The 27931-nt window shown below is 43.2% G+C and overlaps 2 protein-coding genes across 2 annotated transcripts; one reads left to right on the forward strand and one right to left on the reverse strand.

The window, feature by feature from the left end:
- Positions 1-15669: 15669 nt before the first annotated feature.
- ALG2 (ALG2 alpha-1,3/1,6-mannosyltransferase) lies at positions 15670-19958 on the reverse strand. The gene is made up of 2 exons (XM_069474475.1): positions 19598-19958; positions 15670-17599 (listed from the first exon to the last, which is right to left on the reverse strand). Exons 1-2 carry the CDS (start codon positions 19949-19951, stop codon positions 16697-16699), a joined length of 1257 nt encoding a protein of 418 aa, XP_069330576.1. The 5' UTR covers positions 19952-19958; the 3' UTR covers positions 15670-16696.
- A 373-nt stretch (positions 19959-20331) lies between these two features.
- Positions 20332-27315, forward strand: SEC61B (SEC61 translocon subunit beta). Its single transcript, XM_069474476.1, has 4 exons — positions 20332-20446; positions 20614-20711; positions 25245-25346; positions 27036-27315. The coding sequence occupies exons 1-4, from the start codon at positions 20444-20446 to the stop codon at positions 27121-27123; spliced, it is 291 nt and encodes a 96-aa protein (XP_069330577.1). The 5' UTR covers positions 20332-20443; the 3' UTR covers positions 27124-27315.
- Positions 27316-27931: the final 616 nt, after the last annotated feature.

The raw sequence follows: 27931 nt of genomic DNA on the forward strand, positions 1-27931 counted from the left end.
GAGGGAGACTGAGGGGCCTTTGTTCTCGGAGCTAAAAGCGCGTTGCCCATCGGCCACAAGAGGGCGACAGTCACCCACACATCGGGTATTCCAAAGGGACAGCCTGGATGGAGCCCCTGCCTGGAAATCTGGGAAGCTGTGACAGGTGACTTCGTTAAGGGGAGGTGATGGGAATGCCCCCTGCCCCAGAGCTTTTAAAAGCCTTTACAGCATCATGTTCCCGTCCTCGGGAGCAGTCCAGTGTAAGAATGGCTGTTTAGGTACCGGATGACCATCGCTGCCCCTCCCACTGGTGTTTGTTACCAGCATCCTTCCTGTCTGGAGACAGAGATGGAGAAGAGGGAGCCCGCAGAGTGCTTGGGATGGAGCTGGCTCCCTGTCACCGAAGGTGGTCAGAGGCACAAAGCAGTGTCCCCCAGGAGGGAGGCGGGGCAGCGGGAGGGGGCTGGTCACAGTTCACAGGGTGACAGCTCTGGGCCTGCTTCCGACAGTGATTTGCCGTGTCACCTAAGGTGTATGTCACCTAAGGTGTGTCTCACCACCTGTGTAGTGGGCAGGTAGGTGGAGTCTCTCTGCCCTTCCAGCATTGCCCAGCTTTCAGCGTCCTCTGAGCTGTTTTGACCTGGGAGATCGCTGACGCGGGGAGTTGGGGAGCTCGAGAGTAGCCCCTGATGCCCGGGACCCTGGAGACGGTCCTCCAATTCTTTGGGTCTTGACTTTCTCGTCCGTGGAATGGGCAGGTTGGACTAAGTGATCTCTAACCATTGCCTCCCTCCACCTCTGTCCCAACAAACACACTCAGAGCCCATACTGATCCTGGCATTTCTGAGTCTGATTCCATAAAAAACAAAACAAAACATATTGCCCTTTGGCTGTTCCTGAGCTCTATAGTGCTCCTAAAGTGTCCCAACTGAGTAGAGATTGGAGACCATTACTGTCACTGCTCATGTGGCCCTTCGCGCTACTATGCATCCAAGGGGAAATGACAGGCACTTAATCCAATTAGACTAGGGCCAGCATCAACTGCAGTGAGGATCAGGCATCTGGCTGCCCCGGGCCTGTATGCCGAGCTCCACCTCCAGTTCCTGCAGGAGCTGTCCCTCCTCCAGCCTCCAGTGTCCTAATCTCCAGCCAACTGAGGCTGTGTTTGCTCTGTGTTGGCACGTGGTCCTTTTGTGGCTGCTGTGGCCCATGGAACATTGATACTTTGTATGGCCCACAGTTCTTCAGTGTTATCTTCCAGTGCTCCCACTGGTTTTTTAATTTCAGTGCAAATATAAAGCAAACTGAAGTTTACAGAGTGTAGAAGAATCCATCTGAAAATTCCCCAGAATGGCACCAGAGATTGTAACATTAGATGCACAAAGAAAGAAACTCAATTGCAGCACACTGCTTGGCTCTGCAGTAAATAATATTTATATGGTCATAGAGGCCCAGAGCTTAAGAGAGAAAAGGATAGCTGAAAGAAGTCAGAGCCAAGGCAGGAGGAAAGATAGAAGGAAAGGAATCCCCATAGTAATAGTCATTTCATCTTACAAATGAGGAGTCAATAAATAATGCCCCTAAAATTGATGTAACAAGAAATAGAGGTTTAACCTGTTTTATTATATGTCAAGTTGCAGAGATAACCGTGTTAGTGGTTAGTGCTGCTTGCCAAGATCTTTCTGTTTCTCCCTTGTTCTGGACACTTCCTGACTCCCTGTGGTTGGATGGGGCAGTAGGATTAGTTCTGGTGATTGAGTCGAGAACCAAAGTGATGTGAATTACTTCCAGGACTAGCATTGCATTGCTGGCGTGATCACTTTTCCTTCTGGATGGCACTTGGCATTCTGTGAGCTGGTGGCTGTTCCATCAATCTTGGTCTTTGAATAATTACAGTGTCCAGATGCTGCCTCTCCCTCTCCCCGGATGACTTGCAATAGACATGGCCCACGGATGAGACACAAACTGTTCCTGACAGAAGCCATTGAGGTTTGGGGTTGTTTGTTACTGCAGCATTACCTACCATATTCTAACATATAATATAACTACAATAAAAGAAGGGGAGAAGTGGTCAAGGTTATAGCTGAGCTAAATCTTCAACTATTAGAACAGAAAATCAGCAGATAATATAGAAAATTATTGATTCAAAGAATAGCTAAATTAACATATTATTTGAGATAATCTCCAAAAACCAGTGAAATCATTAAAAGTGGTTACCGTGGGGACTAGGGATGGAGACTGATGGGGCAAAGAAATCTTGCTTTGTGATTGTAAACCCTTCCCTACTATTTGACTTTGAAATTAAATTTTGTTAGTTTTAAAAATAGGCAAAGTAGGCACAAAAGGAACACAGGAAGTCAGTCTATTTCCCACTTCTGTTCCCCAATTCAGAGGCGACACTTACCAGTCTCTTGTGTATTCTGACAGGAGTGTCTAAGACTATGAAAACATATCCAGGCTTACATGCCTTTATTTCCACTTACTATTACATCTTGTACACCATTCCTAACAACACATTTAAAGCTTCTTTTACTTAAAAATATCTGGACAGTATCCCACTGTGTGGGTATCACATAACTGGCCCTGTCACTGGACAATTGTTTCTCATTTTCAGTGTTATTAACAATACTCTGTGAATATCTTTGTAAGACGTCATTTTACACTTGTGTGAGCCTATCTAATGGCTAAAATCCTGAAAGTGAAATTATTGGGTATGTGGACAATGCATGCCTACTTTGAGAGAGTGTACAAATTGCCTACAGAAGTTCTATCAATATGCACTCCTGCCAGTAATGAGTAAAGTGCCTTGAGCTGGTGTTTCACCCATAAGATCTATTGATTAGATTTGAATAGGAGTTAAAGTGGTGGGGAATTATCTCCTAAATTATCCCCTGAGTTATCCATTGCAATAAGTGAAAAAAGACTGTTTTGTAATATTACACTACCATTAAGAGTTTTAAATTATATTTGACATTCTTCAGATTTTTTTGGCATTCATTCATTCCTTTATTTGCTCAACAAATATTTGTTGAGTATCTTCTGTGGTCAGGGCTGGTAGATAGAGTGTGAATGGAGGGAGGGATGGAGGGATGAACAAACAGATAACCAACCCATATTTCAGATCTACGGCTCCAGTGTGGTAATTAATGCAAGGAAATATTAGGGATTCAGAATATTATTTCTTCTCTAAAAAATTTATATAGACAAGCATTTACATGTGTGTGTACATATATATGATATGTATCTATAAGATGTAAATCAATGACTCTTCCCTGCTTTCTCCACCATTAAGTGTAGAGTTGTAAAAGTATCAACTTAGTTTGAGAGTGAAATTATGAAATTGTATCATTTGCAGCTCATTCTCCCTCTCTCCTACTTCTCCCATCACTTGGCACTGTGATGACCCCCCCTCCCACTTCCCTGGGATCCCCATTTCCACCATCACCCTCCTCTTGGCTCAGACAGGCAGAGTTCTTCGTAGTTTCAAATAAGGCTTCCTTTGCGGCTGTGCTTACCTCAGGGCTCAGCCCGCTGCCCTGTTCCCTGGGTGTGACCCCAGCACTACCCGCCCCACAGTCTCCTTTCCAAACGGAAGACTGGGTCCCATCATTCTCTCGCCTAAAGGTACAGGCGGGTCTTCTCTGCATTTGGACGAAGCCTGGCATCAATGCCCTGAGGCCATCACCACCTCTTAGAGTAACAGTAAAGACCAACGTGACCTGAGTTCTCGCTCCGTGCCAGGCTCGTTACCAAGTGCCGTGCACACTATTCCATGTCAGCCACGGAACCACCCTCAGAGAGTAGGTCATGTTATCACCTGCCTTCTGTGGATGGGAGAACTGGGGCACTAAAGTGACCTAGTTAGGAGGGGAAGGAGTGGGAAATGGAATCCTGTTTTCGAATCACAGAACAAGGCCACCTTATCACTTTGATAAGCTTTCTGAGATTCCTCCCAAGGGACAGAATTCCAGGTTCCTACACCTTTGCTTCCAGGTTCCTGTGGCTTGGTCTTCCTCATAAGACACTTTGCCGTGTGTCTCTCTGCCTCTGTTACTAGCCTGGGAGCAACGCAAGCGCGCAGGATTAAGGCAGAGACACTCAGAAGATGTTGGTTGAATTGAATCGTACTCCATTCTGGTAGCTTCCCAGTACCGCATGCCTCTTTTCCTACCCGCTCCCTCAACTTCCCTGCATCTGGGCTTGTGCCTCTGCTCCATCCTGGCCAAGTCTCCAGGCATAGACAGCCCGTGGCCACATACAGTGTTGGCCTTGGCCTTGCTGTGGCCACATACAGTGTTGGCTTGGCCTTGCTGTCGCCTCTCGTCCCAGCATAGCACAACCCTCCAGCACGCTGCCCATGACTGGTCGACTGGTGGTTTTACCTCTGACGGCTTCTTGCCTTCTATCCCCACTAAATAGGTTTGCCCTCTACCCACCACGCTTTTACCGCAAGCCACGGAGCCGTCCACAGCTTTGTCCTTGTTATCTCCCCCCAATACGTGACCCACCCACAGTCTCTACTGGGGACGTAGGAGCCATTCCATAAACAGAAGCTGGATGAATATTTAAAGGGAAGTAGTATATTAACAACTTATGTGGATGTTGTAATGATCCACAGTGAAATATTCCCTTACCTCTTGGTGAAATTATCATTCCAAACCACGGAATACATTAGGTTTTATGATCTACTTGCTTCTTTGGAGAGATACAAATCTTGAAATGTCATCTTCATATGACAGGGCAAAGAGTCCCTCGGGACAAAAGATGTTTAAGAACATTAACTGAGAATAAGAAATAGTTTGCGATTAAGATTGGGGTTTTGTTTATGGGTGCAAATAAATCCCAGATCTAGGGCTGACTTATAAAAATCTGTCTGTGATGAAAACTCTGATTGCAAATAACGGAATGGGAAAACAATCTGAATTTTAAAAAGTTATTTGGGGGCAGGGTTGCAGTGTTTAGAAGCTATTTTTTTTTTCTTTTGAGACAGAGTCTTGCTCTGTCTCCTAGGCTAGAGTGCAGTGGAATCATCATAGCTCACTGCAACCTCAAAATCCTGGACTCAAGCGATCCTCCTGCCTCAGCCTCTTGAGTAGCTGGGACTACAGGTGTGTGCCACCACGCCCGGCTAATTTTTTCTATTTTTGATAGAGACGGGGTCTCACTCTTGCTCAGGCTGTCTCAAACTCCTGACCTCAAGCTATCCTCCCTCCTCAGCCTCCCAGAATGCTAGGATTACAGGTGTGAGCCACCGCACCCACCCTAGAAGCTAATATTAATATTTCCTGACCATAAATGTGTATGCTATTCAAACATTTCTAGTCACCAACTAAAATAAATGGTGCCCTGACCTCAGGCTTCCAGTCTCTAGAATGGTGAGAAAATAAATTTCTGTTGTTTAAGCCATGCAGTTTGTGATATTTTGTTATGGCAGTCTGCGTAGAGTAAGACAGTCTCCTAAGAATAAGAACGTACTCCTATATTATCATCTGCTATTGCAACCCACTCCATGAAGGAATTTCAAAGACCCCTATATGTTTTTAAATCCTCTCCCTTAACTCTTACCTAACTACTTCACCTTTTGTGTTGTTTCCCAGAAATGGTGGATTTTCTGCAAGACAAAGGAGTTGAGATTCTCAAGGCCACTGGGCAGACTTCCTGACAACTCACCATCCCCTATAACCTGCACCCAATGCACGGTAGCCCCTTGTTAGTTACACCACGACCTGCCCCCAGGCACATGACCCCTCCTTTAAAAGCCCATAATCTCTGTTAGTTGGGGAGACAGACTTGAGGCAGCCCGGCAAGCTAAGAGAAGAGTCTTTCATCTTTCCTATAAAAAATTCCTTTCTTCCTTGGCAATCCTTGTCTCAATAAATGGATCTATGTGCCATAAGCAACTGGACCTGAGCTGAAACCCCCTTGTCATTTTGATAACACTGTTATTACTAAGAAAATTAATTATTCCATAATATCATCTAATGTCAAGTCTGTATTCAAATGTCCTCCAAATGGATTTTATAGCTGTTTCATTTTAATCTGCTCTGGTTTTGTTGTTATTATTTTAATTACTAAAGGAAAAATGAACCTGGAGTTTCTGTTCACTATATAGCATTTGCTTGCATTGCGGAGTCCTGCTTAAAGGAAAGTCACCAGGCTCTGCAGAGCCTTCCCTGTACCTTCTTGTTAAACGACATCAAATACTATGTCTTGTCAGAAAAGCTTTCAACTCCCCTTTCTAACTGCTCCTGGAAGGAGCTTAGGCTCTCATCTCATGGGCCACCTGATGCCTACTCAGCTAGGATGGAAGGGGTGCAAGAAATTAGGTTCTTTGGCCCTTTCTGCAATTGCCAATTTTCAGTTGCTATCACTTGATTCAGTAGAAATTTAAGTGTCTACCATAGGCTGGGCCCTGTCACATGTATTATCTTGCAAATGCTCACAGACTCTGCAAAGTACAGTGAGTCCAAGTCCCAGTCTAGAAGGCCAGGTATACGAGAAATGTTATGATTCTTTATTTGCTTTAAGTCAGCTTTGGACTCTGTGAGTTCTTGTTCTACCATGGTTATTTTGCCATTCTGCTTCAGTTATTATTGCCCCTCCTCCCCTGCCTTCTTTCCTCCTTCCCTCTTTCCACTCTCCACCCACTCCCCTAATCACCTCTACCCACTCAGTTCCCTTTCCAACCTGCTCTTCCTGCCTCATGCCCACTGACCACCCCCTCGTCTGCTCTTCCTTCCTTCACACCCCCTCCTTCCTCTGCCTTCTTAACCACCTGGGCTCCCTGCAGACAGGGCTACAGGCCATACTAATATCAGTGAATTCCCATTTATTGAGTGCTCACTGCATGCCTGGCACTTGGATGATTCTAATCAGTCCTCACGAAAACCTATGAGGCAAGTTTATTGGTTGTGATGCTTTAGGCTGCAAGTAACAAAACACCCGACCAACAGTGGCATGAATCATAAGGACATCTATCCGTCACTAAACAGGATGGAGGAGGAGGATGTTGCTGGCCTTAGTTCAGCTGTCCAGTGGTGGCTTCAAGGACTCCAGCCGTCTGCTCTGCTCTGCCATCCCTCCTTGGGCTCATTCCTTCATGGCTGCAAGACGGCTGCTGGGGAGGCAGGGCAGGGGCTGTGAGAACCTTTCTTTTCCTGTTCTTATCTCTCTTTAGGGAGAAGATATCTTTCCTTAATATTCCCCCTCTCCAGTCATTGGTTTAAAATGAGTTACGCAGCCACTGCAAGCCATAGGGAAGGCAGGGAAACTGAGCACTTAGCTATTCTAGCCTCTGTAGTGGTGAGAAGAGAGAAGGGAGTCGGGAATTTCCTCTGAGGAGTCATCTAACACTGTCTGCCTCATTACTGTCCCCACTTTTACAAAAGAAAAACAGACTCAGAAGAGTTATTACTCACCCCAAGGATCATTGGCCAAGAAGTGGCAGAGAAGGATTTGAATCTACATCGCTTCAACTTCAAGTTCACAGAAGTTTTCAATAAGCAATTTTTATTGATTGAGGGTACTTTATAAGGCACATAACTCTCTTACCGTCCTCATGCATATATTTATTCAAACACCTCTGAGTGCTTATTGTGCACCAGCCCTGGGCTGCCCACCAGGGTTCCTGAGATGCATGAGGAGGGCACAGTCCAGTGGGCTCATGGACATGATAACAGATGATTCCAGTTCGGAGTTTTAGGTGCTTTGGAACAGCTGGTGTGTGAGTGCAAGTGAAGAGGAGCGTGAATGACTAAGGCTCAGAAATGTACCTTGCCCAGTGTCACCTGCTGGAAAGTGGCAGAGCAGGGACTCAAAGTCTGAGTTGTTTAATTACAAAACTGGAACTCTGCTTCTCTTCCCTTGCAACTTCTGCCATGCACAGCAACCAGTGGGGTGCGCAGCTCTGACACCTAAGTGGGTGACAGGCCCCAGCTCAATGTGGGTGGTTATTGAATGATAATGGTTCTCTTTACAACATTCCAATAAATGGTGACATGAGCTTAAAGAAAACAAAAGCACTGCCATCTACAGAATAATCCCCTGCAAGCCTGTTCAGACTGTTTTTAAAAAAAAAAAAAAAAAAAAATCAGTTCACATCTAAGTTGGGCTCAGCAGAGTGAAGATGGCCATCTAGATCATCATATCCTAGCTAACTTATTTTTCTTCAATGGAGACATTTTCCCCCTTAACTAAGTTCTCTCAGTGTTCCACTTGGCTTTACCTGTGCTTGTGGCTGTAAGTGAAAGGAAAGGCCAATTTCTCACCACTTGGAGAAAAACCCAACTCAGTCATTATTTCCCCTTGAATTCCTCCCATCCTCCACCGTAGAAGCTGAAAGTGCCAGAAGCTACAAGTGTACTAGTACTAAGCACAAAAGATACTGCAAACTTTTTTTCTAAACCAACTTTTTATTTTAGAATAGTTTTAGACACACCAAAGAATGGCAAAGATAGTACAGAAAGTTCTCATATAATCCATACCCAGTTTCTCCTATTAGTCTTACATTGGCATGGTACAACTGTCACAGTTAATAAGCCATTATTGATACATTATTATTAACTAAAGTGCAAACATTATTCAAATTTTTTTACCCATGTCCTTTTTCTGGTATTAGAAACTGAGTTCTAGGTGCTAGGTGTGCTTGTTGCTACTGGGATGTCACTGATCCTGGAGGGTCACTGCTTCTAGGCCCTCTCAGCTGACAGAGCAAGGAAACATACGTGTGTATAGTAGCCTGTGTGTCACTATTTCTGTGTGTAACCATCTGCGTCTACACTAAGTTAAACATGAGTTCATACTGATGTCTTCAACTCTGCTCCGTTCCCACGTGGATCATTCTAGCCTCCTCCCCTTGCTTACCTGCAAATCCCATTCCATCAATGAGACACCTGGCTTCCACCACCTGCCGTCCATTTACTTAACCGTTCAATTCCAGGACACACGTGTATTGGTTTCGGGATTGTTAACCCATGCGCTCATGGGAAACAACTTTGTTGCTTACGTGCCATTCCCATTCCCTCGGCCTTTCGTTCTCCAGACCTCAGTCATTTCCAGGGTTACTTAGGGCAGTACCTCTTTCTCTCACCTATTTCAGTAAGGTTGTTTCAAATATTTGTATAAAATTCCCTTTTTTCTCCCTGTTAGGCAGATCTTCAGTCTACACAGAGGCAGCCCTCAGGTAGCCTCCTGGGAGCCTGCCCTTCCCCCCGACCTCCCTTCCTCCCTCCTCCCCTGCTGCTCTCCATCCTGCGCCCCTGGCTTCCTCCTACTGGCCCTTCGCCTGGTGTGGGCCAAGCAACACGCTTGGTCTCTATCCTGAAGGACAAAGGTGAGTCCTGCAATCAGGGAATGTCTCAGAGACCTCTGGGGGAGCAGGTTGTCCAGGACAGAGAACTAGAAACAAGAAAACCTTTCTCTTCCTGACACTCATGGCCTCCCACAGCATTATCGAGGTGTGTTGTTATGAGAACTTCACCCCCAAACACAAACGTGAGGATGGAAAGGAAGAAAGGAAGTGAGTGGGGACAGAGACCACCATCCTACCGCACGGAGGACTGTGAGGATGGGCTGCGAGGCTGGGTGGGACTCGGCCAAGCAGCCATGCCACAGTTCCACACAATATAGCTTTTCCAAAATCAAACCATTCATGGTAGCAAGATTTCATTCACCTGGAAAGATCATTTCTTCAACTTTATCTATTATGCTTGTTTTTTAAAAAATCAGAGTATTAGAATACTTTGAAAAATCACCCACTCCTCCCTGAAAGGTGATCTAAATACCATTCTCAACAACCCCTGCGGGTCTGGGGTGGGGGTCTGAAGTTGGAAGTGACATCCTCATTAACTCTGTCCCTGGGGTTGAACTAGGAGCCTGACAGCTGATCACTTCTTGCCTTTGATAACCACCTTTCTGATTCTAATTACACCTTTCCCTAAAGTAACTTTTTCAGCTTCTCCCCCACCCCACCCCTTATATCCCTGTTTAAAAGGAGCATATTCAGACAGCTTGTGAACAATGATGCTTCGGGATGGTTTAATCGGGGAAAGGAAACCTGTGGAGAGTCTTATCTGGGGTGAGTGTCTCAAGCATCCAAGATTATCTCCCTGTCACCCTGTGACCCATCTTCTTCACACCACCTTTTAATTTTGGTAGCAATTACGGTGACTATGGATAATGCCCATTAGCATATTCATGGTCATCTCTTCATATTTATTGTCCGCTCAACTCATTAATCTTCATCTACTTTGTGTGCTTGACAGCTCAATCTATTTTGCAATCTCTGGGAAGCAGCCATAGCCCCCCAAAGCCTTTGTTTTCCTGTAAATAAACTGTGTTGGGGACCAGAGGACAATGGTGCATCCTGTGGTGATTGACACCAGCCATGGCTACTAATCAGGATGGGACTTCATTGCCAGCTGAGTCGAGTGCATTATGGGGCCATTGTTCCTGCGCTGCCAGGGCAAGAACACACACAGCCAGTCACCTTCGCAAGATGGGTTGATTGTTCTTCAAGATTAGACCGAGTTGCCTTATTATCCAACCCAGACAACAAGGCATCTCACCCAAACAGATGCATTTGCGGAACGGCCAGTACACTGGCCAGATTTGAATTGCTAATGTATAATCTGCCCAGCACAGATGTGCAATGAATATTTGGATGTTGTTTTGCCCGTCAGTTGAGGAGGATGAATTGATGAGGTGATGAGTATTCAATGATGGGTCCTGGATGTTGGCCAACAGCAGAGTTTGAGCACTTGCACGGACGATAATCAGATTACCCCCCAAAGTGCCTTTGCCATAATTCAGCATCGAATTCTGTGACAGTCCAGCAGGGCATGTTTCTGGTTGGTGGAAAGTTCCCTTTCTTTTCTCGTGCAATGAGATATTTTGCTCTCTTTTTCAGACTTAGGAAAGATATAGAAGTTGCCTTTTTTTTGCCCTTACCTGCCAACTCTTAAGGCTATGAATAATGCTACAGGAGCTAACTGCTTGGGTTTGAATTTGGCTCCAGCATTTTCTAGCTCTTTCTGCCTCAGTTTCCTCATCTGTTGAAATAGGTTGAAAAGTTCTACTAACCGTATAGAGCTGTTGTGAGGATTAAATCAGTTGATATACGTAGACTAAGTTCTAGAACAGCGCCTAGTGCATAGTGAATGCTCAACAGTTGTTACCTATTCCATCATATTGGTAATTGCTTTCTCTCAATATTACTGTGGTGAAACAGCGTGGGTACACTGGAAATAAAGTTAAAACATCCTCATTACCTCAGGGTGGCTCATGGCCTCTACTATGCTACTTTGCCTGGTACATTTCCAATAGAATGGAAACTTTCCTACGCTTACTAATATATGTCCATGGAGCCCTTTTTCCTGAAGCATCTTTCATAGTTTATTATTCCCAGAGTATATTATAGGTTGAAAAGCTGTCCTAGAAGATAATAACACATTTACAAAGCTTTGAAAGAAAAACATGTGACTCAAGACTTCTGGGAAAAGCAGGGCGCTGCAGCTGCCTTCACCTCCCCCGGCCAAAAAAAGACTTTTGGGTACAATCAAGATTTTTATATGTGAAGACAATGGAAATTATGCAAATGCATATATTTTCTCTGAAAATGTTACTCAAAGATGTTTTCCATAGGAAGGGGACAATGAATCTAAGGCAGGAACTCTAGAATGGTAATTAAGGACTGGTAGGAAGCAGTGAGATTAGTTCACTATATTGAAATAAGTTCTAACAATTGGAATATATTGCCAAAATTGAGATTAAAAGATTAAAACATTTGAAAGAAATTATTTAAATTGAAATAATGGGATAACAGTATACATCAGTGGAGATCAAAAGAATGAAGAAAGGGGGAAGGGAGAGCAAGCATCCTTTTTAAGAAAGAAAGGAAGGTAGAAAGGATATATCTCTCTATACACAAGTGTAATAAGAGCAACCCCAGTAGTCTGTAACAAAACATAAAAGCCCAATTCTATTAAGTACAAGAAAGAAAGCCCTAAATCCAAGGTTTTTCTGCTTATTAGACAAACCCAACAATATTTAAAATTAAAATATGGATAAAATATTATTCAAATATGAACAAAGAGAAAAGTCTGGGAATATTAATATCAAGCAGTGCATAATTATGTAAGTCAAAGGGTATTAAACTGTTAATTTCATTTTTTTATCTCCAGTCCTTTGCACAAGGTACGTCCTAAATATAGTAATATATTTGTAAGATTCAATGAGGAAGTGGAAGCAATGGGTAAAAGGTATGTGGGAAGGGATGGCCTGGGTGTAAGTTTTTTTTTAATTTTTAATTTTTGACACATAATATTTGTACGTATTTATGGGGTGCAAATATATGATATTTTGTTAAATGTATAGAATGTGCAATGATCAAGTCAGGGTAGTTAGGGTATCCATCACCTCCAGCATTTATCATTTCAAAGTGTGGGCATTTCAAGTCCTCTCTTGTAGGTATTTTGAAATACACAATACATTGTTGTTAACTATAGTCACCCTACTCTGTTATCCAACATTAGAAATTATTCCTTCTATCGAACTGTATGTTTGTATCCATTAACCAACCTCTTTTTCTCCACCCCACCCTTCCCAGCCTGTTAACTATTATTCTGCTCTCTACCTCCAAGAGATCAACTTTATAAGCTCCCACATGAGTAAGAATATGTGACATTTGTCTTTCCCTAGTTTATTTCATTTAACATGACCCCCAGCTCCATCCATGTTGCTCCTGCAAATGACAGGATTTCATTCTTTTTTATGGCTGAATAGTACTCCATTGTGTATATATAATACATTTTCCTTATCCATTGATGGACATTTAGGTTGATTCTGTATCTTTGCTATTGTGAAAAGTGCTGCAATAAACATGGGCTGCAGGTATCCCCTTGATATACCAATTTCCTTTCCTTTGGATAAGTACACAGCAGTGGGATTGTATGGTAGTTCCAGTTTTAGTTTTTTGAGGAATAGCTATACTGTTTCTCACAGTAGACGTACTGATTTACATTCCCGCAAACAGGGTATAAGAGTTCCCTTTTCTCCGCATCCTCCCCAGTGTCTGTTATTTTTTATATTTTTAATAGTAGCGATTCTAACTGGGATAAGATGGTATCTCATTGTGGTTTTGAATTGCATTGCCCTGATGATTAGTGATGTTGAGCATTTTTTTCAGATACCTTTTGGCTGTTTGTACAACTTCTTTTGAGAAATGTATGTTACTGTCCTTTACCCCCCTTTTAATGGGATTATTTTTTACTGTTGTTTGAGGTCCTTGCTTGTATATTCTGGATGTTAGTTCCTTGTTAGATGAATACTTTCCACATTCAGTAGCTTGTCTCTTCACTCCGTTGTCTTTTTTTTTTTTTTTCTGTGCAAAAGTTTTTTAGTTTAACATAGTTCCATTTGTCTATTTTTGTTTTTGTTGCCTGTGCTTTTACGGTCTTAGCCATAAAATATTTGCCTAGACCAAATGTCCTGGAATGTTTCCCTTATGCTTTCTTCCCATAGTTGCAGGTCTTAGATTTAAGTCTTTAATCTATTTTGAATAGACTTTGTATATGGTGAGAGGTAGGGGTCTAGATTCATCCTTCTGCATATGGATATACAGTTTTCACAGCACCATTTATTGAAGAGTGTGTCCTTTCCCCAATGCAAGTTCTTGGTGCCTTTGTCAAAAATTAGTTGGCTATAAAATATAGATTTATTTCTGGATTCTCTATTCTGTTCCATGGGTCTATGTATGTTTTCAGACCAATACTATGCTGTTTTGGTTAGTATAGCCTTGTAACATATTTTGAATACTGCTCCCCCCCTTAGCTGAGGGGGTAGATCTATGTACTTACATGACATGAACCCCACTCCACCGGCCCAATGAGTGTATGGGTATATGAAGGACATGTGATATTTATGCATAACAAAGGGGAGCAGACTGAGAAATTCTGGTATGTGCAGAGTTTGGGATGGCTCAGGTAACCAAGGGTTGAATGCTGGCTTTTTAATTGTGTGCCCTTGGGCAAATCTTTCACCTCTCTGAGTTTTTTTCTTTGTATATAAAATGGGGGATAATCATACCCATCTGACAAGTGCCCCAAAGATGAAAAAGCAAAGTGAAAGCAAAGCCATTCTAAACCTGAGGACTTGGAGAAGTGTGACTGCAGCGCTGCAGAGGGCACTGCGGTGAGGAAACACCACACAACGAATCTGGTTATGGCGAAGGCAGACTGAAGGACGGTAAAGTGGTTGGACTTTGGAATCAGAGGGCCTGGAGACTCTGCTCATCCCCCAAGGCTATGTGACAAAGGCAAGTTGCTTCACTACATTCATGGACAAAGGGAAGAATACCTACAACTCACAGAACTGTTGAGAGGATTAAATGAGTTGTCTGCTATGCATCTCATACCATGTCCTGTACAAAGTGACAGAATTATTATTGATAAGGTCCCCCACAGTTCACCTTCAACGTTTCATGCTTCTGTTTTCCCAAACTTCAGCTTAGTCTTGGAAACTGTGAACACCTCCTATGGGCAAAGCCCCATCCTAGGTCCAGGAGCCAGGAGTCAATGGTCAGAAGCTGGAAGCTCATGGCAGGCAGGGCTCTGCATCCCTCCCAGACCTGTGGAGTCTTACTGTCACCCGCTGGGGCTTAGGACAATGAAGTTAAAGGCCCATGAACTCAGGTAGTTCATTTGGAAGGATCTGCATAAAAATGGTCAAATAAGGAAAAGTTTTACTGTTTGGGATGGGTAAGCACTGTGTTATAGATCAGAGCGTGACCAAGTCTGTCTATGCTAAATGCCACGGTGAGAGCCACCAGGCCTTTCTGGAAACACTACAGTTCCTAGAAACACACGCACCAAGCCACAAAGTGGGGATGATCTCTCTACTGGACAGTAAGTTTTCCCAATGCCAAAGAAAACAGAACTCAACAGAACTTTTCATTCCATAAAAAACTCAAGATATTTGACATCCTCATTTTATAGTACTCCTTTTGGTAGTCATTTTGTCAAAATAATCCTGTGGTACAAATGCACATGATAAATTATAAACCGAAATTTCATTCTCTAAAGCTGTGGTCCCCAACCCCTGGGCCATGGACCAGTACCAGTCCGTGGCCTGTTAGGGACTGGGCCACAGAGCTCCATCATCCCCCGCCATGTCCATGGAAAAATTGTCTTTCATGAAACTTAGGAAGGGGAGGGGGCGGGCCCGTACAGCACGAGGAGTATTTATAGCCATTCCCCATTGCTCCACACCCTGCTTGCTCACCACCCTGCCTCACCAACGACCCTGTGGAAAAACTGTCTTCCATGAAACTGGTCCGTGGTGCCAAAAAGGTTGGGGACCGCTGCTCTAAAGAACCCTAAAAGGAAAACACGGTAGTGTAGCATGTCCCCACATGGAACTAATACAGTAATTTGCAATATCCCCAAACTGCAAAACAGTAATAGCTAACATTTATATACTATGTGCCACGTACTGTTTTAAGCACTTGACATATATTATCACAATGTGTCCTAACCACCCTATAGGGAAAGAATAATACAATTATCCCACTTTACAGATGAAGACGACAAGACGCAGAGATTAGTTTACCCAAGATCATATACGCCGTTAGGCTCTCAAATCTGTGCCCTTAATCAAGGTGGAGCCTAGGCTAGTGATCTTTACTATTTTTTTTTAAAATGAACTTAGCTTTAAAGGTATATTTAAAACTACTTTATTATTGATACTTAGGCTAACACATAATAAGGAACTATAAGACTCATCAATGTCAGGAAAGAGCTAGAGTATATGGAAGGGGAAGATTAGTTCTAGTTTGGGAGGTAGCCAGAGGGTCAAGGAAAGTGTCACAGCAGTGGCATTTGAGCCAGGCCTTGAAGGATAAAAAACATTTGTGTCCTATACTCAGTAGGCGTTTAGTCAAGACAACACAAATATTAATAAAACTAATGACCCAGATGACATTAACCAGATGTACACTGCATGTGTGACAATATTCCCACTTCATTTTAATACCCACTTTAGTTTTCTGACTTCAGGTTTGGCTGTCATACCTATGTTCCTAACAATACCAAAATAGATCATGGAGACCAAAGTCTATTATTTTTTTGTCTCTTTCTATGATAAACATGTTTTATTGTTATATGCCAGTGTACAAAAATACAATAAATCATTCTTTGAAAAAAAAAAAATACAGAGCTCTCTTGCTATGGATCCAGGCAAAGATATGACTAACAAAAATTTCCTAACAGATTACAGTGAACACTTCAGTGGGTTGACTCTGGGAACTACAGTAACCCTGTTCTTATTATGCTATGAAGCCAAATTAATCAACTTTCATAATGACACATTTAAACTATCAAAATCAATTAAGGCACAAGATCATTCAAAATTTACAGGCAGAGGAATAGTAATGCAGAGAAAATACAATTAAAATACTCTGCTGGACATGGAATCATACCATATTTACAACTTAACACTGGTAAGACTAGGACTGATTACAGCATAAAAGATACTGGTTTCCTGAAAAAGCAGACAGGGAGGTATGGTATATAGGAAGTTGGCTCAGATTCAAGACTTAAGTTTATTTTTTTTAAAAAAAATCTCTTCACTAGATTCTAGGTTTTCTGGTTTCAAAACAGGGTTTACAATCCATAAAAATGACATTAATGAATGTAGTATAAACACCTTAAAAGGAATCTGATTATACTAGCAGTTTGGTGACATAATGGTAGAGCTGTTCTGTAAATGCTTCAGGGGAAAACTTTTCCTTCACCCTGACTCTTCCAGCCAGGCCCATTGTGGCTTTTAAGGAAGGTTCACGAATGAACTTTTCTATTGCTTCTGAGAAGTGCAATGGGTTAGGCTCACACAGAAACCCTGTGACGCTGTGGACGACGGACTCTAAGGGCCCACCTGAATTAACAGCAATGACTGGGCACTGCATGTACATGGCCTCCAGAGGGACGATGCCAAAGTGCTCATTGCTTGGTGTGTAAAGCACACACGTGCAGCCATGGAGGAGTGAGATTTTCTGTTTGTCTGAGAAAGACCTCAAGAAGGTCACATACTGGTCAAGGTCAGACTGTTGGACCATTTTCTTCAACTCCTGATAGTGTTCCACATTCTCTAGGACTCTCTCATCATAACCACCTGCCATGATCAGATGAACCCTCTCCCAGTCTTGAGATGTCAGTCTTCCGCGCAGTTGCACTAGGGCTTCCAGTGCCAAAGTCAGATTTTTCTTCCTTTCATATCTGTTGATGGAGAGGAACAGAAATTTTTTTTCCTTGGGGACTAGGTCATCAAGCTTTTCAGGAACAGCTGAATCAAAGCTGGTGACATTCAGAGATGGGTAGAGGACGTCAGGATCTATGTGAGACAGGGACTTGAATGTTTCCTTAAAAACAGCAGCTGTGAAATGGCTGTTGACCAAGATGCAGTCTGCCATGCCTGTGGTGTATTCCTCTATCCAGTCAATCGGGGCCCTATATAGCCGTTTAAGAAAAGAATCTCTCTTAGTGAGAAGCAGATCTGGGAAGTGACAGTAAAACAGGATCTTCTTACGCCGTCTGGCCAGCCTGAACACGGGGATACAGGCAGACACCTAGCCAAAGCAAAAATTAACAGTAGATAAAGTGACTGGTCAACTGAACTTCAAGGCAACCAAAAGCATAGACACCCACCCCGTCTACTTGTCTGTGGGCTCCTCAGGGACAATGTCTGATTCTGCTTTGTTCCCCCAGCCTCTCACCCATACAATGCCTGCGTATAGAAGGTTGGTAGATGTTTGCTAGATGTGTGCTAAACATTTAAAGCTTCAAGTCCAGTGGTTTCCTCTTGTACAGTGCTGTCCAATACAAATAAATAAAAATCTAGTAACATTAAACACGTTATAAGGATGAAATTAATTTTAATACATTTTATCTACATCATTATTTCAAAATGTAATCAATACTAAAAGATATTAATATTCTTTTTTTCACATTAAATCTTCAAAATCATGTTTGTATTTTATACTTTAGCAGATCTCAGTTCAGACTAGCCGCACTTCAAGTGCTCAACAGCCACATGTGGCCAGTGGCTACCATACTGGACAGATGTAGCTTCAGGATCTTTCTCCTCCTAAGGAACTGAAATGAATGAACTATAGTAGTTTAGAACACAAGCTCTGAAGTCAAGATTGGCAGGGTTTGAATTTCAGCTGTCTTTGATCAAGTAATTTACCCCATTCTGGGCCTCAGTTTCCTCTTCTGCAACATGGTGACAATTATAGTTCAAAATAACCCATATAATTATTAAATGCACTGATATATGTAAAATGCCTGGAGTTTAGCACATAAATACTAACTACAGTCATGACTGAGCATGAACTATTAATACATGCTGGCATCAATACAGACTTTCTTGTTCGGTAATCCTTACAAGTCACTTAATTCCCAAATCACTTAATTAACACCTGAAGGTAAGCTTTAGGGAAAACAGGCAATTTATTCAAAGTGACTTAGTTAAAGCAGCAGATATGGAACTTGAATCCAGGTCTCCCACTTCCAAGCCCAGAATTTTTTTCTCTACCCAGTACAGTCTCACCTGCCTTGTGCTTACTGACACACGCAGCATGTTTGGTAAATGTCCACATTACTTAAAAAGAAAGCTTCCACACAAACAGAGATGATCAAAAGTAACTCAGGAGTCATAACTAAAGAAACACAAATACAAATGTGATGCCATTTCCATCTATCAGTTTAGCAGATTAAAATGGTTGATAATATCCAATGGGACAAGAGCCTGGAGTAACAGGTTCTATCATACTTTGCGGGAATGTAAAGTGACATAACCTCTTTGGAAGGCAAATTTGGCAATAGCTATTGACATTTAAAATCAATAACTCTTTGACTCACTAACTTTAGGAATTTACTCAAAGGACATGTTTGCAGAAGTACAAAAAAAATGAAGTACAAGGATTTTCATAATAATGTTAATCTATTCACAAAAAACTGGTTGCAACATTAGTGTCCTTTAATAAAAAATGTTTAAATCATGGGTCACTTAAACAAAACTGGATTTTCCAGCCACAATAAAGAATGAAGTGAGTCTCTAATATTGATATATAAGTATGTCCCAAACAGAAATTTTTGCTGGACAAAAGCAAGGTGCCCAATAGCAGGTATTCATAATCCCAATTATGTACAAATAAGAAGATACACCTACAAAGACACACACATATGCTAGTGCGGGGAGAACACACCAGTTACTCAGAATTAAAAGGTGACCGAAGCTGACTTCGAACGCTAGTGTTTCTTAGAGCGAGCCCTAAGGCCTATCCGCCTCAGAATCACCCAAAGATGCAGTTAAAAATGCAGATTTTTTTGGCCCCACCTCTGGGCTCCAGGATAAAAACTTCCTGGAGGCGGGGCGGGGCTTTAATTTGCAGCTTTAGCGAGTCCACGCTAAAGTTAGAGAACTACAGGCTCGCTCCCAGCCCTGACTTCTCCAGGTCAGTTCCGATCTTTCAGAACTGCAAAGGGGGGAGAGGTCCTCCCTCGGAGGTCTTGCCTGCGGCGCACCCTGCACAGTGAGGTCCGCACTCCCCCAGCCGCCTCACCTGGTCGCACACGACCACGTCGAACTCCTCGTCCACGAGGAATAGCACGTAAAGCGCCAGGAAGACCATGCGCACATAGGCACAGACCGCGGCGCCACGGCCGCCCCAGCCCAGGCCGCGCGGCAGCCAGTCCCCGGCGCAGCGCACCGGCAGCTCGCGGCTCTCGGCGAAGCAGTGGCTCGGGTCATAGTGCGCTGTCCAGATTGTCACGCTACATCCGCGCGCCTGCAGCGCCAGTGCCGCGTCCAGCACCAGCCGCTCGGCGCCGCCCACGCCCAGGTCCGGGTGCAGGAACAGCACCGACGGGTTGGTAACTGGGTCCCGGTCCCGGTCCGGCTTCCGCTTCTCCGCCATGGCCTGGGAGCCGCGCCTGCGCCGAGCGCGCTGGGTGTGTGTGTGGGGGGGGGGGGGGGGGGGGGGCTTCTGCGCAAGCTCCGCCCCCGGCTCCCAGCTGGCCACTGCGGGCTGACCCCGCCCGCCGTGCGTGCGTCCGCTAGGCCACATCAGCGCAAATCCGTGGGCGTCTAGTAACTGCCGGAGAAAATTTCTCGTCTGACCCTGGTTATAGCCTCCCTTTGGTAGGGCTTGGACTCTATGAAGGACGCTGTGATCCAAACGAAGGAGATAGGAGGTCTGTACTTCCCATACAGCAGCTAACCAAGTCGCCTATAGCAGAATATCTACAGGCATATTATGGGACAACCCAGGCGTCCCTGGAGTCAGCGAGGACCCGGCCTCAGGTCTGGGGGCGGGGCCTGAGGCAGTCTCTACAGCTACCCGTGCTTTAGAGGCTCCGAAACTTTCTGGCGGTCCACCTCACTGCCCTGGTACCCTCCAGTCTCCACCATGGTATGGCGTTCCCAGCCTCCCCTCCTTGCTCTCCGCCTCTGCCAGGCGCCCTTCCTCCCTCGCCTTCCCCAGCTTCCCGTGCGGGTGCCGGACTCGGCTGTCAGGGCCAGGGGTTTGGGGGCAGGCCCGTGGGGCTCACCCGTTTTTATCCTTGTCTTCCTCTACAGCCCGGTCCGACCCCCAGTGGCACTAACGTGGGTTCTTCAGGGCGCTCTCCCAGCAAAGCAGTGGCCGCCCGGGCGGCAGGTTCCACTGTCCGGCAAAGGTAAAGATCCCTGCCCCGCTTCGGCTGCGGACTCGGAGAGATGGGTCACAAGATTTCACTCGTTCTGGGGTGGAGACCCTAGTGTATTAATAAGATTCACAAGGGGCCGGGCGCGTTGGCTGACGCTTGTAATCTTAGCACTTTGGGAGGCCAGAGTGGACGGATTGCTTAAGGTCAGGAGTTTAAGATCAGCCTGAGCAAGCGCGAGACCCCGTCTTTATAAAAAATTGGAAAAATTAGTTGGGCGTGGTGGTGCACGCTTATAATCCCAGCTACTAGGCGGGGGGTGGGGGGGTGCTGAGTCAGGAGGATCACTTGAGCCCAGGAGTTTGAGGTTGGTGACGCCACTGCACTCTATCTGGGACAACAAAGTGAGACCCTGTTCCCCCGCCACACACACAAAAAAAGATTCACAAGGGCAAAATGAGCTTCTGGTTACGTGGCCGTGCGAGTAAAGGCTTTTTGGAGGAAGGCGATGTTTTCTTCTTGTTTCTTGATTTTGGGCACCACTCTTAAAAAAGGAAAGTTAACGAACTGGAATAGGGTCAGAGACAACTTTGGTACAACTGATGTCATTAAACTAATGTCTCTAGACGTGAGCTTTGCACTTATATTTCCATCTGGAGGCCCCATGCACAATCTAACATACCTGTCGGACACAAAACTAAGTCTCCTTTCACTCTAGTTCCCAGCTCCCCTGCTCCCAGTTGTATCTTCTTACTTCCATAAGGCACTGCTGTACACTCCTTCACCCAGAGTCAGAAACTTCAGCTTCATCTTGGATTTTTCCTGTGTGGTCTCTCTGTCCAGTCATATGCTGGACTTTAAATTCTACACAAAAACCTTCTCATTAGTTCTTTCCTATTCCATTTCTATTACCTCAGCTTTACCCTCAACCACTCATCTACTTCTGCATTTGCTATCTAATTCTTCTCTCCAGGTCATTTCCATTTCAGTCCATCTTTCATTCTGCTGTTACTCTCCTGCTTAGTTTTTCTGTTACTTTCTTCTTGCTAAACTTAAAAAAAAAAAAAAAAAAGGAAAGAAAAAGAGGGCTCAGGGTGGAATACCAAAGCTCTTGGTGGTCCTTTCAGGCTAATCTCTCTCTTCCCTCTCTCCTGTGATCTAGCAACAATGAACTTATTATTGTTTTCTGACCTCACTAACTTTCTCCCCCACCTAAAGACAATTTTCTATTTATTTTCTAAGACTAAGCTCAGGGGTTATTTCCTCTTGAGGACTTCTCTGACTTTGCAAACAGCAGGAGTTAATTGACTTGTCAGAAATGGTAAGATTATCCTTAACACTTGTGAGTTCCCTGTCACTGAGATGTTCAAGAGAAGTGTATCGTCAAGCTGTGGTTTAGATTATATGGACTTAGAGTGCTGTCCCATTCCCACCCTGGACTCCAAAGAGTCTTCGTGCAGGGATGGCAAACATGTCTTGTGGGTACAGTGGGGAATGGGTCTGGTTAATGAGAATTGATAGTACTGTGGCAGGGAAGTTTGGCCATCTGAGAATTCCTAAAGAAAAAAGAGAAAGCACATATTTATCAAATGTAAATATAATAATGAAATAACTTATTTAGTAATAAAAGTGAAATACATAATGCACAAGTGAAATGGAGAACTTAAAACATATGAGGACAAATGCAGCTTTTAAAGTTGTGGGTATTGATGTCGTCTTTTAGGATTCAGTAATGATGGAGCCAGTGTAACTAGACAGGCCATGGTTGTATGTATTGAAAGACCTGACAGTGTTTCCTTCTAGAATTTTGGCAGTGGTTAAGTAGTATTTCACAAGTGTAATGTAATAAGTATTGGTCGTCAAAGAATATGTCTTTACTTTGTAAGTCTTTGAGAAAACATCGAAGCTAATAGTTAATAATAATGCTTTGGATTATGTAGTCTGCAGATTTACATTCTTCATGGTCAGTGAGGTAATAGAGTCAGTACCATTGGAGAAGATACAATGTGGGATTTAAGGTCAGGCTGGGGTTGGAGTCCTTGCTCTGCTAAATACAACGTACAAGGAAGTTGTTTTGAGGATGAAAAGGAGCTTTGTAAACTGTAAAGCTGTGAACTGCTTACTTGGTATTCTAGCAGGATTAATGAGAATTAGGGATATCAAGATGGTGGAATAGCCAGGGATGTTAGGACAGTCATTATATAGTTTTTGAGGGTCTACTACATGCCCAGTGCTGTTTCAGCTCTGAGGATATATCTGTGAACAAAATAGGCAGGTTTTGCTCTCATGACCCTTAAACTCCCTTGTGGAAGACCGTAAGCAAGGAAAATAAGTAAATGCAATAAGTCAATGTAAAAGAAAAATGAAGCTGGGTGGGGTGTAGAGAGCAGTGGCGATAGGGTGAGGATAGGTCATTATTTTAGGTAAGGTGTTCAGAGTAGGTGACATTTGATTAGAGACTTAAAAGATGCAAGAACACAAATCATGCAGTGATGGGGGGCGGGGGGGAATAGGCTTCCTACGCAGAAGGAATGGTTAAGTGTAAAGATTCTGAGGTCAATGAGCTTGGCTTTGAGGAACAGCCAAAGGTCATGACGTTAGAATAAAGTATGTAAGCAGTTAGTTACGAAAACCATTGTGTTGAGGTAGAGGAAGAGGGAGGCAGGTATACAATGGGCTGAAAGAAAGGGCAAAATAGACCCCAAATAGAAATTCGAGAGATTAAAGTGGGCTCTATTAACCTTTACCTAGCTGCCCCTAGGGACTGGGAGGTATTTTTAGTACATTTTGGTATTTCTTGGGGGGCCCTGGTTTTCAAATCCTCTGCTATGTCCCACGTGCCAGCAGAAGTAAGAAATCTTAAAAGAGGCCAGCCTGATTCTTCTGGGACTCCTGTAATTCCAGGAGACTTTGAAGTCAGGAACTGGAGGTAGGAGATTGTGGAATAGTAGAAAGCGTGTGAGTCCAAGTCCTGCCTCAGCCCATGACTTAGTATGTCCACACCGGGTTTATCTTCTAGGTCAAGTTCCTTTTTATGAACAAGGAGAAAACTTGCAGGTACCCAGCCCACAGATAAAATGATTATGTATCTATGTGTGTGAACGCTTTTCTAAGTGCATGAATTACTGTGTAAATCCCTATACAGTTATGTTTGCTATTTACAATCAGTTTTCCCATAGAAACAGTCATACAGTGAAGTTGTAAGTTCCCATGCTACCATGTAGCCCATAATTCATGTGTCTGAAATGTAATTCTTGTAGTACAATTGACCCAATTCATTGACACTGATTGCTTTCAAAGTTCTGGCATGAACACCGCTCTTTCTGCTGGAATGCCAACTGGAGCCAAGAAGCTATAGACTGTGCTTCTTGCATTCAGAGTGTGGTGTAAAGGCCATGGCTGGGTGAGGTGGGCACTAGGACCAGAGTTGGGAGGAAAGCAAGAGGAGATGGTGAGGATAGGGTTTTCGCTTCCGTTTCTTTCCTGTATGCTCTTTTCTTTTTCAAAATCCCAGAATCAGCAACCCACAGATATTGGAATAGGGTTTCATTAATGGTGGGAGCATCTCTTCTCCCCACCTAGGACTTCTGAGTTGGTAATAAGTGGGCTGAAGAAGATTGCTTCTGACTTCCCTCACCACTTACTACTTCCCCGTGTCGTACCACTCTAGCAATGGGGTGAGATGAGCAGCTGGGATTGGGGAAATACTGAGTGGGAGGCTAGTTGCTGAGTGGGGTTCCCCATTGATGGAGGGCTTCTCTGTTCCTGGTCAACAGGGCTTCTCTGTTCCTGGTCAACAGAGTAAGTGCTGTTGGGCTGCTTCTGTTCGACAGGGTTACCTGTATCACAGAGCTCATCTCATGAGCCTTGATCCCCTTGTGAGGGACAAGTTCTGATTGAGTGTCTCTGCATTTTTTCAAATCCTACCTCTCTCTGCAAGATCTATGGTCACTATGTCAAATAGTGAAAACAGATTGCAAAGTAATTTTTAATATAAGTGTACATTAGGACCTGGGTACAATTAAAGCTTAAAGTTTTCTTTTTTTTTGTCTCTTTTGCAGTTAATACAGTAATTTTAAAACACATCTTTTAAAGTAGTCATTTTCAGATCAGATCATATGGATTCAAGGCATTTTTACACAGGGCTTACTACTTGGCTTCACTAAAATACATGTGAAGAGAAAATGAAATGCACTGTCCAAATGAAGTGGCCGGATGTTGTGGGCAGGTGGGTGGGCTCTGGGTTCAGAATAGGTCCACATCCTAGCTTGGCCACTTGCTGGCTGTGTGGTCTTAGGCACTTTGCTTAACCTTTTCTGAGACTAATTTTCCTACTTTGTAAAATGGAAATAGTAACTGCTTTTCAGGATTGTCGTATGCATTGGCATCTGGCATGTACTTATCATGGTTATGATCAGAGGAGTAAAAGCAGGAATTTGGGTGGGTACTAGCAAAGAAAAAGTTTTTTCTTTCTATTGGTTCTTTATAGTATAGTGGTAACATGTTATAATGCTATTGTAAGGATTTCTAAAAACGGGCCATTTGTAACATTTTCCTCTTCTACAGAAAAAATGCCAGCTGCGGAACAAGGAGCGCAGGCCGCACGACCTCGGCAGGCACCGGGGGTATGTGGCGGTTCTACACAGAAGATTCACCTGGGCTCAAAGTGTAAGTCTTGGGAACAGACCTTGTGTTTCTGTCCAGTGTCAACAGAGCGGCAGCAGTGCTTTCTGTCTCTACCACTAGTGGCCCTTTGGTGAGATTTGTGGTACACAGCGGCTTCATTTGTTCTGGGTGGTCTGAGTTTGGTATGCCCATTAATCAACCAATAAGATGGTGTAGGACCTGGAATGACATCTCTTCATGGAGTGAGGGAAGGAAAGGGAAGATCTTCATGTAGCTGCGTCAGAGTAAATGATGGGAACAGAGACAACTGGAGGGAAAACTGCTTAATTAGATGAAATTGCTCTTCATTTGGTGGTCTTGCCTCACACTGAGAAATAGGAGTAATCATTTGAATAGGGTTTGGGTGATTTTTCAAAGTTCTCCTGGAGGCATAAGCTGATATTATTGCAACCTAATGGAAGTTTTTCCATTAGGCTGTGTTGCCAAAAGTTCCTTGCCTCCTCGCCTTTGCAGGGTGGTGAGTAGACCCGGGAGGTTGAACATACCGCTTTCCAAGTTTTTAGGCCTGGGAGTGTTCATGAGGTGCTGGGAAATGGGTATCCAGGGGACCCCTGTCCCCCTGCCTTGCTCACCTCATTTGCCAATGTTTCTGGTACTGTGTGGCAGACCTCATCCCACAGGTTCCTGATCAGAGTAGGCTCCAGAACACCACTGCTTATAGCTATTTCCTGACTAAACCCAGTGTATAAGGAATTATTTGGAATAATAACAGCAGCTCTCATTTGCATAGCACTTGGTGCTTTGTAAAGACCTTTCAATGTCTAGTTTTTAGTTTGATCTGCCTCGCAGTCCTGTGAGGTGAGAGATGTTACCATTTTGCAGATGAAGAACTCATGTTCAGAGAAGCAAACTGACACGCTTGAAGACAAACAGCAATAGATAGAACCAATATGATGATAGAACCAACTGTTCAGTCCCATACTCTTTCCATACTGTCTGTCTGGTAGAAAAGAGACAAAATTGAGTTAATGTGGACTAGTTTAATTAATTTGACCAGCAGCTTGACTTGGATCACAAATTTAGCTTATAAAGGCTTCCCTGGAATTCTTGAGATTTGGTTTTGTTTATTGATTGATTTTTTTTCTATTATATTGGAGACTTGTATGATAAGGTAAGAATGTATTTAGGAAGTAATTCATGGGGTTGGGCATATGTGAGTTGGTGGCATTCTGACTGCCAACCTTTTGGTCTTTGTTAGATTTCATTTTTCTAAATATTACAGAAAGCAAATTTGAAGCACCTCATTCTTTAGGGGACTCATTTTAAACCCTTCTCAAGAAGATTGTCTTTAAATAAATCTTAATTTGAAAAAAATAGTTTGGTAATTGGATCATTTACACTTAAAGAACTTAAGACAGTTTTCTTCTTTTTGTTTTAGGAAATATCAAATATATGAAATTAGCGAGACCAGTGTCTCTAAGACATCAGATCATTGTATTTGTATATATTTTGGTATGTTTTACTGAAAGATAACTGCAGTGCTGTCGTCACCACACCCTCAAAATATCCACAATAATAATTTCGGGACTATTTTAAAATGATGTAAATTATGTTCCTGGGTGACTCTTAAGTGCTTCTCCCCCCGACCCTACCCTTCCCCTAGGAAATCTTTAGTGTTAAAAATATAATATTATTACTAAGAGTAAGCGTGCTTTCTTTTCTTATTTCTAGTGGCCCTGTTCCAGTATTGGTTATGAGTCTTCTGTTCATCGCTTCTGTATTTATGTTGCACATTTGGGGCAAGTACACTCGTTCATAGATTCAGTTACATCCATCTGTCATTTGAAGAAGAAGGAAAAAACCCAACATATCTTGGACCAAAAGTATAGTGATTTTCTGTTCATGAGAAGGAAATTTTCTGTAAGCTTACTGTTTACAGGGGACTTAAGAAGAGTTGATTTTGAGGAATCGGTTTTTTTCTATGGCTAATAAACTTTTTAATTCATTTATACCAAGTCTGATTGCTTATGCCTCATTGCTAGGGTGTTTAGCCTTTCTGCCTTTAAATTTACAAGTAACTATTAATATGTAGAAAATAAGTCTTATGGTGATTATGTTCTTTGTTGGCTTGGTAGTTCCTTATTTGACCATGTAGTCATTGAAATCTAAGGTACTGTAATTGGCGTTGGCTTGTTTTCTTCTAGGTATTCCTGTCCTGGTGATTGTCATTTTGGTTATTCCGCAGTTATCAGGGAGTGGGCCTGAGACTCCATCAAGCAGATCTGTGTCCAAAGGCAGCAGGCACCCAGGGGAATAGTCAGAGACACCAGAAATCTTGGATGAAATGTTTGCCCATTCTATTCTTAGTCTTTAAAACCATCGATAATATTCTGCCTCTTCTTTCGCCCAGTTTTAAATTTTTCGAGTGTAGGCCAAGAGTTTCCATCCATTTATCTCTTATTGTTATACCTATTTTGAAATAATTCATTTGATAAATTGGATTTATCCAATAAAGCTGTTTTCATTTTGAAAAGACCTTTCTAATCAGAGTGAGATACTAGCGTTTCTACGCTGAGTTGATATAATTTCAACCAAAAATAAAATTTTAGTTTCACTTAGCTTTTATG

This window comes from Eulemur rufifrons, chromosome 7 (assembly GCF_041146395.1).
Source record: "Eulemur rufifrons isolate Redbay chromosome 7, OSU_ERuf_1, whole genome shotgun sequence".
In the NCBI taxonomy this organism is placed as follows: Eukaryota; Metazoa; Chordata; class Mammalia; order Primates; family Lemuridae; genus Eulemur; species Eulemur rufifrons.